The sequence below is a fragment of the Vigna umbellata genome, chromosome 5 (assembly GCF_029865625.1).
Source record: "Vigna umbellata cultivar VRB3 chromosome 5, Vumbellata_1.0, whole genome shotgun sequence".
Taxonomy (NCBI): domain Eukaryota; kingdom Viridiplantae; phylum Streptophyta; class Magnoliopsida; order Fabales; family Fabaceae; genus Vigna; species Vigna umbellata.
The window spans coordinates 31,598,829-31,622,628 of record NC_142169.1 but is presented as its reverse complement, the minus strand read 5'-3'; the positions used below and the strand labels follow the sequence as shown (position 1 = coordinate 31,622,628).

The 23,800-nt window shown below is 32.4% G+C and overlaps 5 protein-coding genes across 6 annotated transcripts; 4 read left to right on the top strand and 1 right to left on the bottom strand.

Moving 5' to 3' along the window:
- Window positions 1-1,319: 1,319 nt before the first annotated feature.
- Window positions 1,320-2,348, top strand: LOC148198135 (Plant invertase/pectin methylesterase inhibitor superfamily protein). The gene has a single exon (XM_088092113.1). The coding sequence runs from the start codon at window positions 1,384-1,386 to the stop codon at window positions 2,038-2,040; it is 657 nt and encodes a 218-aa protein (XP_087948239.1). The 5' UTR covers window positions 1,320-1,383; the 3' UTR covers window positions 2,041-2,348.
- A 1,861-nt stretch (window positions 2,349-4,209) lies between these two features.
- Window positions 4,210-8,402, top strand: LOC124820399 (HIT zinc finger and PAPA-1-like domain-containing protein). 2 transcript variants are annotated; one of them, XM_047292070.2, is made up of 7 exons: window positions 4,210-4,324; window positions 4,993-5,751; window positions 6,363-6,996; window positions 7,069-7,169; window positions 7,260-7,349; window positions 7,414-7,538; window positions 7,913-8,402. In XM_047292070.2, exons 2-7 carry the CDS (start codon window positions 5,089-5,091, stop codon window positions 8,055-8,057), a joined length of 1,758 nt encoding a protein of 585 aa, XP_047148026.1. In that variant the 5' UTR covers window positions 4,210-4,324; window positions 4,993-5,088; the 3' UTR covers window positions 8,058-8,402. The 2 variants fall into 2 exon arrangements, with proteins under 2 accessions (XP_047148026.1, XP_047148025.1); XM_047292069.2 differs by lacking the exon at window positions 4,210-4,324 and adding an exon at window positions 4,335-4,615.
- Window positions 8,403-12,557: 4,155 nt separating this feature from the next.
- On the bottom strand, window positions 12,558-14,345 carry LOC124820402 (uncharacterized). The gene is made up of 3 exons (XM_047292073.2): window positions 14,047-14,345; window positions 13,808-13,945; window positions 12,558-13,299 (listed from the first exon to the last, which is right to left on the bottom strand). Exons 1-3 carry the CDS (start codon window positions 14,133-14,135, stop codon window positions 12,759-12,761), a joined length of 768 nt encoding a protein of 255 aa, XP_047148029.1. The 5' UTR covers window positions 14,136-14,345; the 3' UTR covers window positions 12,558-12,758.
- Window positions 14,346-16,744: 2,399 nt separating this feature from the next.
- Window positions 16,745-18,128, top strand: LOC124820401 (uncharacterized). The gene has a single exon (XM_047292072.2). It carries the CDS (start codon window positions 17,086-17,088, stop codon window positions 17,953-17,955), a length of 870 nt encoding a protein of 289 aa, XP_047148028.2. The 5' UTR covers window positions 16,745-17,085; the 3' UTR covers window positions 17,956-18,128.
- Window positions 18,129-21,411: 3,283 nt separating this feature from the next.
- Window positions 21,412-23,173, top strand: LOC124820400 (scarecrow-like protein 23). Its single transcript, XM_047292071.2, has 2 exons — window positions 21,412-21,854; window positions 21,946-23,173. Exons 1-2 carry the CDS (start codon window positions 21,412-21,414, stop codon window positions 23,171-23,173), a joined length of 1,671 nt encoding a protein of 556 aa, XP_047148027.2.
- Window positions 23,174-23,800: the final 627 nt, after the last annotated feature.

Here is a 23,800-nt window from a genome sequence, read left to right as displayed (position 1 = left end):
TGTTCGTGATTGAATTGCAAGGATGCTTCCATCAATTCTTCTTTGTTGTGATTTTTCAAAACAAAACAATTAATTAACTGTAATTAAATTAATAATAATTATTTGATTAAATAAAATAAAATAAATTTAGATATAATTACGTAACAAATTAAAAAGGAAGAGAAAGGAGAAAAGAAGAAAATAGAAAAAGGGAGAAGAGAGTAATGAGTGTGATACGTGAATTTTTATAAGAAGAAGAGAGAGAAAAATGGTAACACTGGAATGGTGGGGTTTCAAGTTAAAAAGGAAGATGGATTTTGATAAGAGGAGAGTGAGTGTTGTTTTGAAAGTTGTTGGTGAGTAGAAAAGAAGATAGAAAAATAGTGTGTGAGAAATGTTGGGAAAAAAATGAGTGATTTAACGAAGATAAAAGAGTTGATGGTTTGAGAATGAGCAGAGAGGAGCATGTGAAGTGTTTGGGAAATTAATGGCAAAGAGTTTTCTTCTAGTTGGTAGCGAATGAGGGAAGAATAAAATGATTTTTTGGTAAAAGAGAAAGAGAAAAAAGTAAAAAACTATGAGAGAGGTACATATGATATATGCATGGAGTAATGGAAAATGATAGAGAAAGAAACAGATATGGAGAGAAAAAGAGAAAGTGAGATTGGAAGTGGAGTTGATAAATGTTAAAAATAAAAAAAAATATAATTTTAGAATTAAAAAAAGATTAGAAGATGTAGGAAACACTGCTTTGCTTGTGTAGGGAGCAACACTCGATATTAAAAGGATAGGCTTTGGGTATAATCTATTTTGGAAAAATCAAATACAAAAAGTTCATTTTTCTATTATTATTTTATTGACAATGATACCGACACTAATTTTTTTTTACACTTACGTGATATTATCATTTACTAACTTTCATTCTCTCTCTCTCTTTTTAAATACAGAAATTAATTTTCGTTAAACCATTTTGTCCCAATAAAAAATTGTCAAATGATAATTAAACGGTTTCAAATATATTTTCTTTTACTTTTACTTTTATTAAATGAACTTAAGTGTGGGAAAGTATGATCACTCTTAAAAAAACGAACATTAATTTTGACTATTTTTCATTATTGTTACGAAGTCAACTTGGACTTTTTCCAATCACGTAACGCTCCCTGAACTGCGCACTGCAACGAAAACGTTAGCAACATAAACTGTGGCCAACATGAAGCATCTAACGAGAACCACAACGAAACTCCGAGGAATTTGTTTACAACACATCCTATTTTGAGGCTTCACTCAACTATAAAGCCTGACCATTTGATTCTCATTTCGTAGCAAGGTTACCCATTGTCTTGTCTCTGTTTTCATCACAAAACATTATATTCTCCAACCAAATAAGAGAGAAGCTCCGAGACAATGGGTTCCATTAAAAACCTTCTAATCACCATCGTGTCCCTGACTTCCCTTTTACAACCCACCACCCACGCCTTCGTCCAAGCGCCTTCTCCCTCCCCGTCTGCCTCCCAGAGCCTCCTCGTAAACCCCAACAACATCCTCGGCGCAGCATCCAACACAGTCGACAACCTCTTCAAACCCAGCCTCCACATCCTAGAATTCTGCCAAGGCACAGAGAACCCTGCGCTCTGCGCTGAAACCATTGCCCCATCCCTGGAAGGCACCTTCGACCCCATCAAGGCTCTCGAGACCGAAATGGAAGCCACCTTTGTCCAAAGCAAGAAGGTCGCCAAGATCATCTCCGAGGCACTGAGAAACCCTAACACCGACCCAAGGGCACGTGGCGCCCTCGAGATTTGCAAGTCTCAATACAGGAGCATTATGGAAACTGTGAACGATGCCGTGGAATTGTTGAACCAACAGAATGTGGTTGATGCTTATTACAAGTTCAGCTCCGTTATATCTGACCAAGCAACCTGTGAGGACGCGTTTGTGGAATCCCCCGGAGTTACCATTCCCTTCTCCGATGAATCTCACACCGTCTATCAGCTTGGTGGGAACTGCTTGGCCGTCATGGATGGGATGGTTAATAATCGTAACCGTTTTCTCTTGGTTTGATTATTGCGTGGGAGGAGAAGAAGAAGAAGCGTGGATGCATGCATGCATGCATGCATTTCCAGTGATATCATATTTATATTAACTACTTGTGTTCGTTATCGTTTTGTTGCAAGGTTGTTTTGTGGTCTCTGTTGTGGTCGTGAAAAAACACACCGCAAGAGGGCTCAAGGGTTTTGAAAATTTTGTAAGGTTTGAAAAACGATGATGGACTAATAGGGTTAAATCCATTTGAGTAGGTATGGCTGTATCAGGAGCTGCAATTCTGCAGTTTTATTTAATGATAATGTCGGAGGGCACGTCTTTTATTTTATGCATCGTTTTTTAATTTTTTCACTTCGAACATTTTATTCATTATGACTCATTTACCAAATCCATTAAAATACCGATATTTTCTTATTAATTTAAGCTTAAAAGGAATATAATTTGGATTTTATTGTAATTAAAATCAGTAAAAAAACAAAGAGATAAAAATGACGATAAAGTGATTAAATAAAAATAAAATAAACGTAAGATAAAATCAAATAAATAAAAAATAGAAAGATAAATAAATAAATATATATATATAGTAAATGATGAAGAGACGAAGATAAATTGTAAAAGATACAAAATAAAAATAAATAGTTAAAACTGTATATATACAAACTATTAAATAATTAATTTCTTTTGTAAATAATTTCAGAATTTAATCTAAATATGCAAATTATAGTACAAACGTATTTTAAATAGTTAAATTTTAATTCTTCAAGTAATTAAACTGAAATTACTTTATTTTTCTTTCAATTTTTATAAATATATTAAAAAAAATCAACATTTATATCAAAATATAAATATGTTTAATTATACTTACATTTTTTTAACATTACCCGTGTTTTTAAATTTATAAATATACAGAATATAATGATGTCATTCAATAATTAAACAACATTAAAAGTTGCAAGAGTTTAATTTTTATTACATCCAACCTTGATCATAAGAAAATTTAGCTAGATGACTATTATAAAAAAAAATATTAATGTACAAATATTGTATCCGTTATTATTAGAACTTAAAAATAATGTTTTTTAGTCAATTATTTGAGAATTTTGAAATTTTCTCACACCACAAATAAATTAACCTAAATTTTTGTTTATAATACAAACTTCAAACGCTTAACTTTAAGTTGAAATCTCTCACCTAAGAAAAACTTCACTTAAGCAAAGTGATTAAATATTTTTCATCTCAAAGTGAACTTAAGTATCTCTTTGAACGAAGCTTATCTCTTTCTTACTCGAATAAGCACTAAAAATACGTGAGATTTTTTTATCTAGTTTTACTTTAAACATTTATAAAGAAATGTTTTGATGGTTAAAATATTTAAATAATTAACTAAAATATTCCAATAAATTAATACTTAGACAATCAAATAAATGAGTAGTTTTTTTAGAAAATGTTAAACTAACTAATAATAATATTGATAACAATTATTATAAAAGCATATTATGATATTCGCTTAATAATAGTTGTTAATAACACTATTAACAGATAATAGCCTAATGCTTTCAAAATGAATATATTTGATTGGCTTTTTGCACCGTGAATGAAGTTGTAAAGAAGTGAAAAGTTTATTAGGTAAGTTAGTTTTTTTTAATCACATTGGTCAATGTATATCGTGTTTGTTCACGAAAAGGTCACTCCAATTGATGCACTGTTTTTTTAGCTGTCGTGTCAACAAAACATGTTTCCATTTTATGCTCTAGTAATTACTTATGGAAATATTTAAAAATTATCTGAAAATTCTTTAAAATTTAAAATTATATTTTAAACTATACTTAAATATAGTTTTAATATTGTATCTACTTAACGTATTTATTATACCTTTTTATTTTATTTACATTGTGTCAGATAATTAATATTACGGATTCTCAAATTTACTTTAGAATTTACTAAGAAAATCTAGACATTGTTTGCAATTAAGAATCATCTTAACTAAAAATCCAAAATTAACTTGGATAACTAAACAAACTTGTCCACGATCGAGGACATCTAACTTATAATAAGTTAAAGTTATTTTAAATTATTAAGATAATTTAAAATGTTAAAAAATAGGTAAAAAATTAAGATTGAAAAACGTATGATTAAAACAAGTAAGTATTAACTATAATATGAAATACACTTACTGAGTTGTAGGAAGAGAGAAATAGGTATATTATTGAGAAGAAGATAGGTTTGTTTTGTGGCATGCGCTTTTTGGAGAGTAGGGATCTTCGAATTCCAAATATGGCTCCTTCAGAAGAATCAGTAGCAGGTGACTCCCTATTTGTTTCTATTATAACAATAACAATTACAAAAACTCGTATCGGTTTTCTTCATCTTCTTCTTTTGCCTTCTTCCCCAAACACGCGCCGCTCGGGCCAAATACCCTAATTCTCATACTCCCATTCCATCACCACCCAATTCCTCAACTTCACACACCAAACACCGCTGAACGGAACCAAACCCCGTTCTCCAACAATACCTCTTTTCCCTCTCGTCCCTCTCCTCTGCCCGAGGGTTTTCGCTAACTACTGCGTCGCAAATAATTCGCTCCAACATTGAGGTTTTCACCCAATTCGCCGCTGTTTCTTTTCAATTTTACCTAATCGCTGTCTCTACTATGTTTATTTTTTTTCAATTACGTGCTTAGTTTTCCGATTTTTGTTCTTAACATGAGAATTTGTATGCTTCGTGTCCGTCAATTTTACCTGTGAATGTTGTGCAAGAGTTCACACTGCCCCTAATTTGTTAGTCTGTTAGAAACGGTTTCAAAGTAAACAGTCTTCATTAAAATTTGATTTTTGAGTTTATTTCACTTTTTCACGGATGTTATATTCGTGGGTGGTGGGAAAAGGGTTGCGGTTTGGCTAAATTGGAAATAATGTGGTTTGGTTTTTGAGAATTATCAATGCGATTGTTGATGGTTTTTGTGTGACTCAGTTGCAGCGGGAGCGGTTTTGGTTCGTGAGGGTTTTCCCTCGGGAGTGATAGGAAGTGAAACAGGAGGAACCTCTGCTGTTGTGTAATAAAGTTTTAATGGAGGATTTGGGTGGTACCCGATTTGATGGCCTCAGCAATGCTGTGAGGAGGAAGAGGAGTCAGACTTCTCGCAGACCGCGACCTGATTCGCAGCCTGTTTCTGACGGTCATGAACTGTCTCCCTTGTCTTCAACGCCGTCAGAGGATGCTGGCAAGATCTCCAGTGATGAGAATGTTGGCTACGATGCAAATTCCAAGAGAAAGGAGTTCAATCTTAATCATTGTGTCTCTCAAACTTCATCGGTTACTGGAGCTGAAGACGACAAATCTCATAAAAAGAGTAAAAAGGACGGTGGGTTCCAAGCATTTTATAATAATGAACCTGGACGGAGTGGTTTGCATAATAAACGCTGTAGTGAAGGTGTTCTTGCGCCCGCAAATTGGAGAGGTTCTAGCAAAGCAAAGGATAGCTTGGATTTAGAGTCCAGAAATGCAGATTTGTATGCTGCAAGGAATCCTGAGAGTGTGAATTTGGCGCAGTTTGCTGGCTCTCAAGATGGACTGGGGAATGAGAGCCGAGTTAAAAAGGTTAAACTCAAGGTTGGCGGGGTGACACGTACTATTCAAGCCAATTCAGCAACCAATGGTGCTTCAGGAAGCGGATCAACAATGAAGAGCTCTCGCTCATCGGATGCCTCCCGACCGCGCCAAAAGCAACAGGTATTTATATTTTGGACGTAACTGTAACTTATATCAGAAGTTATTGTGTCATCTAAAACCCGAACATTTGTAGCTTGTACTTTTATAGGGATATAAAACCATTTTAATGCTTCCATCGAAAAGCTTAAAAGTTAGGAAAATTTGATCTGAGCCGCTAGATATCTAGTTACGAATTTGATCCTTGTTCCAATTCTTTTTTAATTAAATTTCAATGAAAGATAAAGTGGGCATTTGTCTTGCCAATGTGCGAGGCTAAAAGAGATTTTGCTTGAAGGAGAGTGTTAGATATAGAATCATTTAAATGCTTCCACCCAAAAGCTTAGTTTTTCCGAGATACCCTGTATGGGATTTGGTTTGACGATATTTGCCTTTTTTGTAATTAATCATTAATGGTGAGAAGTCTTTATAAAGTGTTATTTCGCTAGATTATTGAGGCATATCTTATCTGACCTGTCTGGGGGTGGGAGGTTAGACAGCACTGGCTTATTATATCTCGCTCTTATTGAAGAATGGATGCGTTTTTATTTCTTATATATAAATATAATATTTTCTCATTTCTTTTAAATTATAGAATCTGCATTTATTGCTCTCATCAATCTGTTTTATTACAGAGTAATTCAGATGAAAATAACTCTCCTTCTGACAAGAGGAGTGGTCTACAAGGCGTTCCGTGGAAGGATTTCTCAAGGGGTGGTTTTGGTCTTGGAAAGGAGGAATCATTGATGGGAAAGATTTCTTCAAAGAACGCATCTAGTAAGCTGGGCGACAAGTCTGAACCAGTTCGAAAGAGTAAGCGAGTACCAAAGAGACGTGTACTTGATGGGGAATTTGGTGATGATGACGATGAGGATGATGAGATTCGGTACTTGGAAAAGCTGAAAACATCAAAAGTTTCTGCAGTTTATAGAGACGAAGAAGAGTTAAGCAAAAAACATCGAAAGCTCTCTAATATGGAAAATGCTGCCTCGACAAGGTCAGGCAAAGATGGTAAGAAAAAGTCTAGATCTGATAGAGTGTATGAGGACACCGATTATGAGGATGAAGAGGAGTCAGGGTCTGAAGGTGAGCTTGAGGATAAGAAAAAGAAAAAACAGAGGAAGGAGTCTGTTGATGTACTGATGGACAGTAAGAGGGAAATTACCCTCACGACTCGGCAACGAGCCCTTCAATCAAGCAAAGACGCCTCAGCATCTAGTGCTAGTTTAATTGAGTTTCCCAATGGATTACCACCTGCCCCTCCTAGAAGTGAGCATTTATCTGTACTGTATTTTTTAATCAATGTTATACTAAATAATTAATCATTTTGCTTAACTACAGAGCAAAAAGAGAAGCTTTCAGAGGTAGACCAGCAATTGAAGAAAGCCGAAGCTGCACAGAGGCGTAGAATGCAAGTTGAGAAGGCTGCCAGGGAATCTGAGGTTAATTTTTGTTCTCTCCAAATTACAGTTTTTCCCTCTCACTGTTTGATTTTACACTAAAAGGCTTGTTCATTTGAATTCATTTTGTAGGCTGAAGCTATCAGAAAAATACTTGGTCAAGACTCTAGTAGAAAAAAGCGAGAAGAGAAAATAAAGAAGCGCCAGGAAGAATTGGCACAGGTATTTCTTTTTTCTACATTCAATATTTTGTTACTTTCATTTTTTATTAATTTATTCTTTGCAGGAAAAGGCAGCAAATGCAAGAATGCATGCGTCAAATACCATCAAATACACAATCGGCCCGACTGGAACAGTTGTGACTTTTCCTGAGGAAATGGGGTTGCCTAGCTTATTTAACTCCAAACTCAGGTATTAGGCAATGGGACCATCTTCCGGATAAGTTGTTTAGATATGTTTAGCTAATGAAATGAATGGAAATTGATTTTAAAATACTGTTATCTCAAAAGGGAAACATTCGTGCATCTATCGAGCTTTGCTTAATGTGGCTTTGTTACTGTCTTACTGAAACTCTTTCAGAATGGTCGACAAATAAAATAGAGGGGGGAGGGGGGGTAAATTGATATTAAAAATTTGTGCTGTTTATCAATAAAGAACTCTTAGAAAGTACATTTGGCTTTAGTTGTTTCCCCATTTCAACAAATGCTTTTGAAACTAGGGCTGTTTGTTTGGTAAACACATCAAGACTTTTCTTCTCCGCTGATTCTATAACTGTATTGTTTCAGTTATCCTCCACCTCGCGAGAAGTGTGCTGGTCCATATTGTTCGAATCCTTATAAGTATCGGGATTCAAAATCAAAACTTCCTCTTTGCAGTCTCCAATGCTACAAGGCTGTCCAGGAGAAGGTGGTGGCTGAAACTACCTGTTGATGTTTTCAATGACCCCTATCACTTCCTTCTGCCAGTTACTTGGCACCATCGATGTTTTTTTATCTTTCACAGAGGCTTTTGGCTAAGCAACTGGGAGTTGAGAGCGTTTGGTAGATAGAGCTCATATTGCAGTTTGTGCATTTGCTTTATTGTACTTTATTTTTAATGCTGTTATAAGCGGCTTTGCGCAATGGTATCCAGTTAATTGGTAATGGATACATGTATAGCATGGACAGACCTTTCCTGTTTATTACCCTTGCTCTTTTAGCAGCAATACTAGTAGATGAGATGAGTCATTTTTCCAGTAAATTCCCATTGGGAAAATTAAAGGAGCTTATATGATTATTCCTTTTGAAATCATTCATAATGCAAATAGATAAGAAATAAAATTGTAATTAGAGATGTAACTATTACAATGGTTTCATTGCATTTTAAAAACAATTTTTCTTCTCTTTTTATTTAGCAGACATGTTATATTAATTCAATAACTCATCTTCATCCATCATACTATATTAATTCCATTGTCCCATAGTTCTTTTTTCATCGTCACCAGTGTTGACCTAACAAACTCAATGTATCATCTGTCCACGGATATCTATCCTTCATCTTCCCCCATTATACTATACTAATATTTTCCATAAAAGCTCCAAGTCTTGATTGAGTACTCTTATGATATTGTGGATTTCTCATTCGGTCAATCACATTCTTTTAAAATATTGCCCGTTTACAAGTTTTGTAAGATAATATTTTCAGGTAATAGAAATTCACAAACAGTCGTACATGTTTTGTTGCGTCTTATTGCTCAAAGGATAATTTATCATCATCACCGAGACTCAGTTGGAATAAAGGCTTTGTTTGGACAAATATAGAAAAATAGAGCAGAAGAAAAATTTATAAAGTGACAGTGATTTGAATGAGAAAATGCAAAATGAAACTGGTATTTTTGTTATAAAATAATGAATAATAAGGATTGTATTGTATATGATAATAATGATAAGTTTTTATTAACAAAAATAAATATATCAACTTGTGTTATGCACTTCCAAACTTTTAGGTTTTGTTTCTTTCAGGATATTTACTAATTGTGAAAGATTAAGTGGATAGATATGATTGTTCTTTTTGATATATTTGTGGGTAAATGATGCACAGTAATTAAGAGAAAGACGTGAGATTCTATCTCTCTTTAAGTTGAAGCGATTAGAAGGGATGAAGAAGGCAATTACTAAATCGCTTTTGATTTTTTTTTAATCTTTACAATCCTTTATTTTGGATAACTAATAATTATAATAAAAATAATAATTTAATAACAATAATGAAATATAAAATATTTAAAAATAATATTAATGGAAAAAACAATACATTTAAATAAAATACTAATAAAAGTTATAATGACAAAAGTAATTAATTAATAATAGCATTAATTTTTTTATAATTCAATATTTAATTAAAATTATTTTTAGTCAATCACATTTTATTCTAAATTAATTACACCTATAAATTTTTTATAAAAAATTATCCACATTTTATTTTAATTTAATTTTAACTAATTATATTTTATTTTTTATTAATTTTAACCATAAAAATAAATATGTAATTTTACCACTTAATTTATTAAAACATTTATTTTATTTCTCATATTCATCAAATCATTTCCAATTTTTTTAAAATTTTACTTTCAAATATCTCTACTTTAATCTTCAAATTTCTTTAAAAAATAACGTCACTTTATCATTTATTCTCTCTCAAATTCATCCACGCACTCGTATTCAAATTATTTCTCCAAAAGTAACATAGTCTTAATCCCCCGTCCATTAGGTTATGAAATATTATAGGACTTTATTCTTCCTAGATATGACAGTTCAGTTTTATTTACAAGTTACAACACGAGCTTTCTTCATGTTTTGGTATGACATACCCAAACGTTGAGTAATGAATTGAATTGTTGCTTGCATCTTGCTCTTAATTATCTTATTTCAAGGAAGACTCTTAAATAATTTAGTTTTATGTAGTTTTTTTCATTTTCACCAACCAAAAATCAACGAAATAAACTCGTGAGAGTATCGTTTTTGCAATTCAATCTTTCACCATTTGTTCACTTGAATGGATTTGGAGGAGAGTGATTGAGTGAATTTGAGAAGATTTGAAGATAAATTTTGTTGTTGTTTATTTGAGTGAATTTTGAGTATGAGAATTAGATTAGGATTTGATTGATGTGACAGATTAAAAAAATTTACTTCCAAATCCACTTTCACTTACCTCCAAATTCACTCAACAACAAAATTTATATTTAAATCTTCACAAATTCACTCAATCATTCTTCCCCAAATCCAAGTGAACAAATCCTCAGTGATTAGAAGAAGTAATCGAATCCAGTATCAAATCAGTTTTTCTAAATGCAAATTTTATTCTCAGTTAAAGAAACACTAACATTGTTTTTTCTTTCTGTTCATTAATTATATCAGTCACCATTCTCATGCAAATGAATGTTGCATCTTTAATATATTTATACTCATTCATTATTATTTTTTATTAAATAAATTAAATTACGCCACTCAAAACACTCATCTATGTTTACTTTACCTAGCATTCAAACATTTACTTTTTTTCTTATTTCTTTTTTATATTTTTATTTTTCTCCTCCAACTAATTAAACATATTTATTCTGATGACATTTTCGATACCTTATTTTAAAATAATAATTTTATGCATCATCATTTTATATATTATTTAACTTTTTAATTTATATATATAATATGAGACTTAATATTATAGTCATATTCTTAACAACATTGACCTTGCTTTTTAATGAAATTTCATTATAGTTTATTTTAATAAATTTAGTTAGTAAAATAATACCTACGAAATGTGCATTAGAGATTGTATGTCAGGTTTGCATTTTGTTTTTTTCACTCTTATAGAAGTTGTCCACTATACTATGGTTCTAGTGAATGAGATTTTGGATAATATTAACGAATGTTTTTCATCTAAGTAAGGATTTGTATGAATAAACTTTGTTATGTGTATTTTAAAAGGTGAAAATATATAATTAATTTCTTAACAAACAATTAATCCGCAGAAAAATAAATTATGAAAATAATTATTCAAAGAAATCTTTTCTCAATGAACATCTCTGACGTGTGACTGGGTGTATGTTTATCTATAAGTGGAAAGTAGCTGTGCACGTGTGTTATTGGATTCGTGTAGGTCTGCGATGTGGATCCCTCCGTGTCGGATAAGTTCTCAGCCATTGGATTAACTCAAACAAATAGGTAGAAATGTTGGTGTTAATGTACATTTTTTACAGTAATGAAAAGTTAACTAACATAATAACAAACTAATTATAACTATTAATTTTATCCCTTTCTTTGTAAACTAATTATTCTTTTTTTTTTTTACTTTTCTCCAAATACAATAAACATTAATGCATAACAGTACCATAATAAACACAATTATTTCAGTTTTGAGAATAACATAATTTTAAGAAGATATGCATACAAAAAGGTTAGAAAAAAATTCGTTATTAATTGTTACAGATGATATAAGGCAACCGTCACATTTTCTGTAGTTGTCAGTGTATTTGGATATCAAACACAATACACTGATACGAATACGATAATCAAATTTTACAACATTATTCTTACAAAGAAATTGAGAGTGTAACATTTTTACACAGAAATTACAGTTTGTGTTATCCCTTCTTTAAAAAGTATTATTATGTATTTGTAGTTTTTATTGAGGGACTAAAAATGTATTACTTTATCTAGTACGTATTTATTTACCGAGAAATGCACATTGGAACAGAAAGAACAAAAAACCATTTTCAAGTACCAAAAAACATACATTGTTGTCCTATTAAACTATTCTGCGCCCATGTATGAATCTCGTAATCTGTGAATGAATCGTATTTTAATCCTTTTTATGATTTTCTTTCCACTAAATCATTCTAAGAATATTTGTAAACGAAAAAATTGTAAATAACAGAACATTTTTATACAGTGATGAGCTTGAACGCAGGCATTAAAGAAAGATAGATGATTAATGAATTTGATTCCAGAATTCGTGGCTGTGAAAGCATATAGAGAGTAACAGAAGGAAGTAATAAAAAAAAGGCACGGGGATTTGGCATTTTGTGCAATGGAAGTTTCAACTTTTGGAGGATTTAAAGTTCAGTACAATACACCTTTTCCAACCATATTTCTCAATCCATCTTAGTACTGCCAAAATGGTGTGGCACTCATAACTCTTCCACCAAATCAACCACTCAACATTCATCATACCAAAATACACAAATAAACAATCTCATCCTCAGACACGCACCACTCCACTCGAGAACCTCGTGCCCTCTTTTCCATACTACTAAATTACAACAATGCCCCCCTCCTCCATCTTCCAACATCTCCATTTTCGTCTTTTGCTTAAATTCATTCTGTCTGGATAAAACCATTTTCCCATTATTCCATGTTCTTTATTTTCTGAACAAATAATAGATATCTAAAAAAGTATAGTAATAATTATATAGTATTGATTGTGTGCCAAACCATCATTGTTTAACTACATGACCTTAACTAACCAAAATGATGAATTTTGAAGAGCTTCGGTATCTGGTGTGAATAAAGGATAGAGAAGATAAGAAGAATTCTGAATTGAAAAATGGATATGTAACATTGGTTAAAGCAATAGATACACCAAACAACACTGGAATCAAGAAGGGGCAACGGGAATCCTTTCATCGGAAAAAATGCTCCTCGTGAAGTGCAAGAAAGATGAAGACATGGGCAACTCCTCAAGCTCGTCGAAAAAATCAAGTTCTTCACTTTTCGAACCAGACATGTTCTTCGCTTGTGCGTAACAAAGGGGCTCTTCCTCCTCCAAGAGGAGATCTATTCTTTCATGGTTTTTCTCCGTGTTCAGCTTGAAAGGGTCTTCTTGTTCTATTATTATGTCTTGGGAGCATCGTATTGGAGATTGCAGGTAAAGAAACTTTTCTTCATTTCTACCTTCATCGATCGGCTTATCATCCCTTTGCTCTTCTTCTGTATGTTCTTGATCTTCCTCCTTTGAGAGTTCTTGGGTCGTTTCGGATTCGTATTCTTTTGGTTGTTGGGGTGAATTTGTGGTGGTGGGGCATGGATGGTTATGTGTAGAGGTGTATGTGATGATGAGCATTGAAGCATCTGTTCTGCATCTCTCTACCTGCTTTTTGGCCGAACAACCTTTGGATGTGCTGCACTTGTAATAGCCCCTGCATAATTGTACCGAACCAAGCTTATAGATCTAGCAAAAGTTTACCAGATAAACGTATTTAGCATTTTAATTACGGTTTAAAGGGTCTGATCGAGTCCTCGAAGACTAAATTTCTCTTTCGGAGGATTCAACAAAGTAATATTCTTACCAGTCGAATTCAAAACTAACAACATTAATCGATTCATGTCACTAAAGGTGGATTAGCTTGTTTTCAAGATGATTACAGTGAAAGTAAAAAGAAAGTGAACAGATTTCCATGCCTCTTGTCTCAGGGTTTGAATGTGAATCTAGGTAGGTGGATATACTAACCAAGTGATTGAATTATGCATTGAAGGGTAAGAACTAACAAGAGCCAAAGGCGCAAGTTGATCACTTTTTCTTCCCTTTTTCTAAGAATTATATATAGATGTGGAATCAGGAAGAAGGACAACAAGTAAAGAGTGTGAATATTGGAGTATGGGTCCATACGGATGAAGAAATGATTTTGTAGTAGAAAGAAGGAACACCTTGGATATGGAGACCCTTTGATTGGTTTTTGTCCATATTTCCTCCAAGACCAAAAATCTGAAGGTAGTCCTTCATTCTTCAGCTTCCCAACATTCTCTCCTATCCTCACTGCCACCACTGTTTTCTCAACCAGTTTCCTGTCACATGCAAAACTCAAACATAAAACTTCCAAACAGCACTTTACCAAAACTATTGAAGAAAAAATCTTGTATCCATTTTCACTTTTCTTAAGCAATACCTTTTCTTTGATGTTTGAGTCTCCGATGATTTGAGCTCTGAAAATGCTTCTGACTCGGGTTGGGAAGAGGCATTAGCATCAGTGTCCATGGCTATGTGTTTGTGTTGTTTTGGTGCAAGCTTGGTTTGAGAAATGGAGGTTTTGAGAGGCAAGTGTATGATTGATTAGAGAGAGAAAAAATAGTATAGTAGTAGGAAGAAGGACAAGGTAAGAGATAATGGCAAAGCCTGCAAGTTGCTTTCTCCCTTTCTTTTCTCCCATTTAATATAAAGTTATGAAGAAGTTGCACATATCACTAACAGCGCAGCCCCCAGCAACCCCACCTTGCAATATAGTATTAATAAGCAGCCTTAAAATAAACAGATATTTTTAACTACAAAAATTCATCAATCACTGCCACTTGGAATTCATTTCATATGTCCAACCAAAAATGAAATCCTATTTCTCAGGAAATATGCGATTCCGAACTCTCCTTCAATCGCATACTAAAAACATGTTCGGCTACTACTACGCTACCACTCCCGACACTCACATGTAGTTTAACAAATATCCCTTTTTACTTTTCTCGCCATTTTTTTTTTCTTAAAATGGATAAAAATAATAATTTCACTGTCCAGTGTAATAGTATCTTGTTAACGTTTTGTTTTTAACTCAAAGTTTAACCATTTTTTATTTTGTATAGTATTTGTTATGTAATTATTATTTAGTTTTTTTTTATATTTGCTTCATTTTATTCAATTTTAAATTTCATTTGTAATTTTCTTAAGACACAAATATTTTAGTCAAACTAATTAGATGAATATATATATATATATATATATATATATATATATATATATATATATATATATATATATATAATTTAATCTAATTTAATTTTTTTCTTATGTTTGGATGAGTGTCTTGAGCTTGAAAATGATTGAATAAATATTAATTAATTTATTGTTTGAAGAAACAATTAAAAGAATATTTGAGAAATGCAGAAATTGCTAATGAAAAAAATTACTTATAACATATTTGAGTTATTATGGAATTCTGTAATTTATAAAAAATCAAATATAGTCTTAGCAATTAGAGAAACTCAAAAACTCTTTTTGATATACTTTTCTTTCGAAGCTCTTCTTCAGATGTTGCTTTCAAACAAGTTTTTAAATGATAGTCTCCTGAAATTTATTGTTGGAATTTTCAATTTAGTTGTAACAGTTTTAAATTAATAGATATTTTTATTGATTTATTGAATTTATATCACACACACCTACCAACTGTCATCTTTAAATAAGACTATAAGAATGAAAACATTACATTATACACTGACGTATTAATATTTATAAAACAAAATATACTGATTTATTTTTAATAAAAGACCATCATTTGAGGTAACTTTGTTAATTTTATAATAGATACAGTGAAATAATACATAAACATACATCAATATATTACAATTTTTATTATTTTTCTATGGAATGACAATCAAGATAAAACTTACACACCCATTCCAACTTTGTATGGGCAAAGAAAACAGGCGTCTACATTTTTGAAGATAAAATCTATGACGGATAATTGATATATGTAAATATTTATTATTTACAGATTGTTGGTAGTAAGTATTTTAATACGGTTTATAAATGGTTTATAAATAGATCGGATGTGAGTATTAATTATATTATCCGATCTATCGTTATCCGTAAAAAATAAAAACAATAATTTAATTTATATTTTATTTAATTAATTTTAATTTTAAATATAAAAAAATATTTACTAGATTAAATTTAATTAAAATTAAATTATATATATTTTTTTAGTTTTATTTAAATTTTATTTTAAAAATATATAAAATATATATTTTTTAATATTTGCAATTATATGTTACCCGCGAATTTTAAAATATATGTTAGTTTTTTTTAAACGAATATCCACGTTAACGAATAAGTTACGAATATAATTTTTATTTTACAGATCACATTGTGAATAGATATTATTCGTTAAGAAACCCGTTATGATCTCTATTTTGTACTTATTGGTCGAGCTTTTGATCCAGTCATATTTTAATGTTTGATGATTTACTGTATGAAAGAATTTTGCATTTATATTTCTATTTGATAATGATATTATTATTAAGGATATATTTGTATTTTAAAATGGTGACAACAATATAAAGAAATGGGGTTCCATTCTAGTACAGGGCTATGTATATAGGTTTGGTACTTGGATTGGAACCTTGCTCCTCTTTCTCTCATTTTCAAAAGAGGGAACGGAATTTGGTGGAATATTTATGATTTAGGTGGGCCTAGCAACACAACTTGGAAGAAATTGTCCAATTAACATTGTCGGGCTTTAGCAAATGATTAACCAATCCATAACATCTTCACCTCTTCTCCCAAACAAGATATAGACAAATAAAGACAAATAATCCACTCCAACAACCACTCTTCATCTTTTATACCAACTCCTCACCTTTCTAAATTAATCTCTTCCAAGTTAACAAATAATGTATTAAGGATGTCGATTTTGGATCAATCTTTTACAATTCAATGCAGGAAACCAAGGAAGGGCCAAATGGCTCATTCACTTCAAACAAATTATAATATCCATTAGGTCAAGCCTTTCATATTTTTAAATCGCTTATTATATATATATATATAATTAAAAGAGACTCTTGAGGCAAAACATTTGTAAGTAATTATAGGCCTTGATTTGGTAACAATACGAAGACAAAGTACTATTTGATGAACAAATTTTCACAACCGTCTTAGCACAAAGCAAACCAACGCGCAAAAGATATAAAAAAAAGAAGAATTATGAAGTTTCCATCAACGTACAATCATGGTTTTTGACATTTATATATCTTCCAACAAGATTCTAAGACAGTGTCGTATAAAATGTCAACTGAACGAACAACAGACGTGGCAACCACCTTTTAATTCCTTTTCCGGCATCTATAGTTGCTAAGTCATCACGTATATAGAGATTAGAGACACACCTCAATAATGAACTGATTCCCTTGTTGGTGTTTAATTTGTTGCAATTCAAACACTCGTCATGGTTTGTATGAGTAGTTTGCAGCAAAAAACAAAAGATCTCTTGAAGGGCATAACCCCAAAAGAGATATTCTACATCTTTACCTTCACCATCCTCACCCTTCTCTTACCTCTCTCGTTTCTGCTACTGGCCAAATTCTCCGATGCACAATACTATCTCCAAACCCTCACCTGGTACCATTCACCCCGCCACTTTCCCTATGTTTTAACCCTCGCCCTTTACATCAACCCTCTCATTCTCTACGTTCTTGTGTCCATCATTAGCGTGGCTTCGTTCGTGCACGTTTTGACGGGAAAAATCATCACTTTGAGTGACCCTTCATCACCGTCCAGTACTGTTGTTCAACCTCGTCTCTACACTGCTTGGGTTCTCCTTTGCACGTTCCAAGTTTGCGTTGGTTTGGGCATTGAGGGGAGTATTGAGGCGGGGTTATATGACTCCGGTGAGTCGAGTTTTGGCGTCGAGAGAAGCTTGTTGATCAGAGTGATTTTCCTGGTGGGGTTGCACCAGACGACGCAGGTTTGGGCCAGGATAGTAGTGAGGCCTGTGGTGGATGACACGGTGTTTGGTGTTGAGAGAGAAGTTAGATTGGTGGAGAGGGTGGTGGTGGCGGCGAGCTTGGGTGGGTTGTGGTGGTGGAGGTTGAGGGAGGATGTGGAGAGTTTGGTGATAATGGTGGAGGCGAAGAAAGAGCAGTTGATGGATGTGAGAGTGAGTGACTTTGTTGGGTGGTGGCTCTACTATCTCACTCTCACTATTGGGATGGTAAAGATCGTAAGGCTTCTTATAAGGATGGCTACGATTTTTTTGTTTAGAACAAGTGCAACAATTTCCAAGGTGGAACATTATGAGATTGATGATAAGGTATAATTTTCTTTGTCAAAAACATTGTGAGATTGGATTTTATACATTACAACAAGGTTCTCATGTCTTGTAGCATGATTTGGAAAAGGGTAAAGTTAGCCAATTAATGCTGCAATTTGTAAGTCTGATATCTGTTGATAGACATTGCCATATTTGTTATACCTTTGGATTCAATTTTTCTATTCACAGTACACTTCTTATAAATTAATACTAAAAGTTTTGATATTTATGGTTAATTGATTAAGAGGAAAGTTAACAAATAAGTGAAGATCAAAATTAGGGAAAACTAACAGATTAGTAAAAAATAGAGATACTCTTATCTAAGTAATTTTCCCCATTTTAAGAAATGAGGTATATATTAAAAAAATATTGTTATTGATGTTTTTTTTTAAAGAATTCCCGATAAAAAGTACCATAAGGGACTTAAAGTCAGCACTTGATGGTCCTGCTACGCAATTTCTGATGAATATCCTTCCTACAATAAGCTATTATTTTAACTTAAGATGACCCTCGCCCAAGAGCTGTTTTCTTGAAAAAGGTGATTTAGAGTTACATATTATTTTTTGAAAAAATATTTATAATAAAAAATGCTTTATCAAAAACTAACTCTGTTAATGTAGATAGAAGGATGGCGTTTCTTCCTACACTACACTTCCAAAGAGTTCTCCCTCCACCTTCAATTTTCTTAATTACACTTCTTAATTTTAAAAGAAAAATAAATAAATACGGTTGGTAAAATATTTCCTCATTCATCCAATTTTTCATTTTTTTTACTTCATTAATTTGGCATATCTTCTTAGATATGCACTCTTTTCATCGGTCTGGACCGGACTCGCTCCATTCTTCTTCTTTGTAGTCTCTTTGTTAGTCAATATATGTTATTCGTGGTTCCATTGTGGTGTTTTTTGTGATTCCTTCTATTTGTGTGTATGATAGGGTGTTGTGGTACTTGTTTTGGCTTGGAAATGTGTTTTCCTCCGTCTTGGTGAGGTGGTATTGTATATTAGCATCTTCTTCTTTTTTGTACAAAAACAAGTGCACGAAAGTATATAATAAAATTAAGAGATTTTTACAAATTTCAAAATTTATTGAAGATTTATAAAATTTCAAAATTTATTAAAGTCATTAACGAGATTTGAAATTTATTGAGTTTTTCACTAAATTTTGATTATGTGAAACAAAGAGGGAGTGAGACAAAAACTACTTTTAAATTAATCTATTTTACAGAGGGCCGTTTTGAGATTTTAAGAAAATTTGGAGGTGTAAAAAGAAATGGAGGGAAGTGCAGGGAGAAGCTTCCAAGGAGGAGAATTGGTCCACCGCTGATGGGCCCAACGTTTGTATTCAAAACGAGAGGGTACTCCCTACACCGTCACATGTTTTTGTTTCCACCTCTCCAATTTTTTTAATTTCCAAAATCAACCGTAAATAATATTTTTTACTTTTACCCTTTTTAGTTGAAAACCCTAATTCCATTCACTCTCCCTTTTCAGCGCCGCATCTACTGCCAGATAACTATTCATTTCTCTTTTTCCCTTTCTTCCTCCTCTCCTCCTCTTCTTTTACTTTTTTTTTTGTAATCATTTCCGTTAGCCCCACACCTCCACATAACCACTCATTTGTCTCTTTTCCTCTCTTCTGCTCTCCTCCTCTTCCTCTTTAATTTTTCATTTCCTTTTTCCTAAGTTGCTTCCATTCTCATTGAATTTCCTCCATTGCTTCCATTGTCACTATGATAGAGCTGATGAAATGAGCGGAAGTAATTGATGCAAAAGAACTTGCAACACTAGATTATTTTTGGTTTATTAATTAAATATTTTTTGTAGAGTTATTTATCCGATAGATTTATTTGTAGTTGATTTAAAAAAAATTGTATATTTATTTATGAAAAATAAAAATTATTTTGATATAAAAAATAAGAAAAAATGTATAAGGAGTCTACAGAAATGGAACATCCGTTGAAGTATTAACGGATCCGTTTTACCTTAAACGGATGTTGACATCCGTTGAAGGATGTTGACATCCTTCATCCGTTGAAGGATGTCACTTACGTTTTTTATTTTAGGGTTTTATTTGAAGGTTTATTCGAATACGCATCTGGAGGAAGCAACACACACTACACCACGAGAGCTACACCACGAGAGGGAGACTCCTTGATAATTCTTTCTACCACCACCAACCTTTGCAACTTGTAGTCTCAAAGCGACGAAAGAAAGAAAGGAAAAATATAATGTTAAAATAAAATAAAAGTATTTTACTCATATACGGGAGACTAGAATATTAGAATAGGGAGCGACCTTTAAAACCTTTGTCATCATGATTGACTTATTTGAGTCTTTTCCCGTAGATGGTTTGAAATATCTGCATGATTAACCGTAATTTATATTTACATATGGTAAAAATATGTATAAGTATTTTAGTTTATGAAAATAATAGTAGCACTTAATTATACCTCACTTCTTTTAATATTCATTTAAATTTTAGAAAATCTTTTTAGAATTAAATATTTAATAATTAAATACGTAAACAGATTTTATATTTTAATACGCTAAATGTATTAATCTTTTTTTAGTATATTTTATAATTAAAATTAAAAAATTAGCATTTGAACTGAATAAGATTCATAAAAACATATTTCAATCCTTAAAAATATTCGAAATATGATTGTAAAGTTCCTTCCAATATTATTAATTAAAATTTATTCAACAATATTGCAATTTTATGTGAATGACACTCCTTATTAATAACCTTACTCATAATTTTATTAATTTTAGCAAAGTTAAGTAATAAAAAATTTTGGACATGTATCGAATATTTATTGATTAGATTAGAGAAAGGTTCAATTAACCATTTATGTTACCATTTCTACATGACAAAGAAGTATGATTCTTAGTGAACATTAGCCAAAACAAAATCAATTATTACTTTTAAAATACATAGTATTCGTCATAGTTATGTGTACATAAAGTAATAAAAGTAGAGATAAAGTCAGTTTGGAGTTACACTCTTGTTGGATTCCCTTGTTGTCTTGGAAAAGGCCATCCCTCATTTTTATTTAAATCCATTCTTCATTTTCTTGGACCGTCTAATCAATCTGGCTGAACTTCTTATGAAAAGTTTCAGATATAATATTACTTCGTGGCTTCTTCGGACCCACACCATTGCTTCCACAGACAAAACTCCTCATAATTAAATACAAATTTTCATTGTTATATGCCAAAGTTTTGGTTTGGTAAAAATGTCCGGTTTTTTTTAATAGCTGGCTGACGACTGCAATGAGAACATCGAGGACATCATCGTCGGAGTTACATGTTCCTATCACTTTCATGAATTTCGTGATCATATGTTTCTTCGATCATTTATACGTTCAAATATTCCTTTTCCACCTTGAATCGTGGTAATGGATACCCTCTCCCCTACGTTTATCTAGATAAACACAATTTCTTGATTAATTACGTTAACATGGAAAATGATAAATTTTCATCCACAGCTTTAAATTTAAGAGAAATCCTAGTGGGTTATGGCTCTACACAAGAGGATGTGTTTCAAGAGAAAGAGGGTTTTTCTGGAATGGAATTGCTGGGACCTATTGAGGATGAAAAAGGAACCAAACTGTTCGAGGATGAAGATCAGAAACAAGTCGATAAGTTGTTAGAAGTGTTTAACTGTGACTATGATATGCAACTGAAACCGACACCACAGTTCGATGAAACTACGCGGCCAGCGAAGCATGACATAGAATCAGCTGAACACAATAATCATGTGTCACCATCATTAGCATCCTTAGAGCTGCTGAGAAACTACATAAGCAGATTTAAGAGGATAAGCGAGCAAAATATAGCGAAACCTTCTTTGGATCACCACCAGATATCAACTGAAGAAATTATAAGAGTAGCTGGAGCAAGGTTTGTCACATATATTTTTAGTTGAATTGATATTTTTTAACATGTAAATTGTGTTTCCGATTCAAAATCTGTTATGATCTTGTGCTTTCAGATATGTTCAGTATTCTGCACATTGGAATGATAGTTTTTGCATCCCTATGCACCCATACGGATTGGATTTTGGATGTTTGTCTGAGGAGGAAAATAGAGACGTAGAACTTGCTCAGTTTCTCCTTGCTGCAGCTGAGAGGGTAGGTTGCCACCAGTTTGAACGTGCAAGCAGATTACTTCTCCACTGTCAACTGAATTCATCACCCAATAATGGAAGCCCCGTTCAAAGAGTTATCTTTCACTTCGCCCAAGCACTTCGAGAGAGAATCGACAGAGGACTGGGAAGAACGACAGCGAAGGGATCGGAGAAAAAAGAAGAAAGGGGGTGGATTCAAAAGATTGACACCAATGTTGCCCTAACATTCCATCAAAATATTCCTTTCAATCAAGTCATGCAATTCACTGGAATACAAACTATAGTGGAACATGTTGCATCTGAGACCAAAATTCATGTTATTGATTTCGAAACAATATGTGGGGTGCACAATACAATATTGATGCAAGCACTGACAGAACGCCAGGATTGCAAAGTGCAACTTTTGAAGATAACTGCACTTGCACTTAATTCATGCAGAAGCATGATACAAGAGACTGGAAAAAGGTTAGCTAGTTTTGCTGAATCATTGAAGTTACCCTTTTCATATAATGCAGTTTTTGTGACAGACTTTGCAGAGATAAGGGAAGGTGATTTTGAAATTGGAGAGGGTGAAGCAGTGGCTGTGTACTCTCCATATTTTCTGAGGCGCATGGTATCAAGGCCAGATTGTATGGAAAACTTGATGAGGGTTATATGGAATATGAAGCCGGTTATAATGATAGTTCTTGAAGTTGAAGCAAACCATAACTCACCCATCTTTGTGAACCGGTTCATTGAAGCATTGTTCTTCTACTCGGCTTATTTTGATTGCCTTGGAAGCTGCATAAATGATGAGAATGAGAGCAGAAGGAAAATAGAAACAGTTTTATCTGAGGGGATAAGGGAAATTGTTGCAATGGAAGGGAGAGAAAGAAAAGTTAGAAATGTGAAGATAGATGTTTGGAGAAAGTTCTTTGCAAGGTATCGAATGGTAGAAACAGGGTTTAGTGAGTCATCTCTTTACCAAGCTCACCTGGTGAACAAAGAGTTTGCTTTTGGGAAATTCTGCACTCTAGAAAAAAATGGCAAGTGTATTATAGTTGGATGGAAAGGGACCCCAGTTCATTCAGTCTCGGCTTGGAGGTTTCTTTGAAAATATTATTTGAAAAAAATATATTTTCACACAGTTTTTTTTAATAACATTTGAAAAACAAATCTGTTCTTCACACTGATTGTTAGTTCTATTAAAGATCGATTTAAAAAGGTCTTCCATTTTTGTTAATATTAATATATATCTATTAAATTAATTGTGATATAGATTTATAAAAATAAGTTTTTTTTAATTCTTTATTAATAAATAATTTTAAAATAAATTGTTGAAGATTATGAAAAAGTTGAAATTTAAAAATTAAATTTAAGTAATTATTAAAAGAAGAGAAAAAGACTTCAAATTTATAGATACTGCAATATATGATGAAATATATTTTCTTGACAACTCAAACCGAATGTTATTGTTTAACTTATTCTTAATTATATAAAAATAATATTTTTTTCTCAAATATATATATATATATAACTTATAGAACCGTGTTAACAATTTTAGTAATAGTTGTTTCAGTCGATTTTTTTTAAGGAAAATGATACTTGAACAACCATTTTTGACAACATTTAGACACGCGCACACGTGTCTAAATTTGAGTGGTCCAGTTGGAAAAATTAAATGAAAATAGACCACTCAAATTTAGACACGTGTGCGCGTGTCTAAATGTTGTCAAAAATG

Excerpts from the sequence above, each read along its gene's own strand:
- LOC124820399 (XM_047292070.2), top strand. The coding sequence starts at position 5,089 with ATGGAGGATTTGGGTGGTACCCGATTTGATGGCCTCAGCAATGCTGTG. Across the intron at positions 6,997-7,068 it reads ACCACCTGCCCCTCCTAGAA|AGCAAAAAGAGAAGCTTTCA; the intron begins GTGAGCATTTAT and ends GCTTAACTACAG. Across the intron at positions 7,170-7,259 it reads AGGCTGCCAGGGAATCTGAG|GCTGAAGCTATCAGAAAAAT; the intron begins GTTAATTTTTGT and ends TTCATTTTGTAG.
- LOC124820402 (XM_047292073.2), bottom strand. The coding sequence starts at position 14,135 with ATGGACACTGATGCTAATGCCTCTTCCCAACCCGAGTCAGAAGCATTT. Across the intron at positions 13,946-14,046 it reads ACTCAAACATCAAAGAAAAG|GAAACTGGTTGAGAAAACAG; the intron begins GTATTGCTTAAG and ends TGCATGTGACAG. Across the intron at positions 13,300-13,807 it reads AAAGGGTCTCCATATCCAAG|GGGCTATTACAAGTGCAGCA; the intron begins GTGTTCCTTCTT and ends ACAATTATGCAG.
- LOC124820400 (XM_047292071.2), top strand. The coding sequence starts at position 21,412 with ATGGAAAATGATAAATTTTCATCCACAGCTTTAAATTTAAGAGAAATC. Across the intron at positions 21,855-21,945 it reads ATAAGAGTAGCTGGAGCAAG|ATATGTTCAGTATTCTGCAC; the intron begins GTTTGTCACATA and ends TTGTGCTTTCAG.
- LOC124820401 (XM_047292072.2), top strand. The coding sequence starts at position 17,086 with ATGGTTTGTATGAGTAGTTTGCAGCAAAAAACAAAAGATCTCTTGAAG.
- LOC148198135 (XM_088092113.1), top strand. The coding sequence starts at position 1,384 with ATGGGTTCCATTAAAAACCTTCTAATCACCATCGTGTCCCTGACTTCC.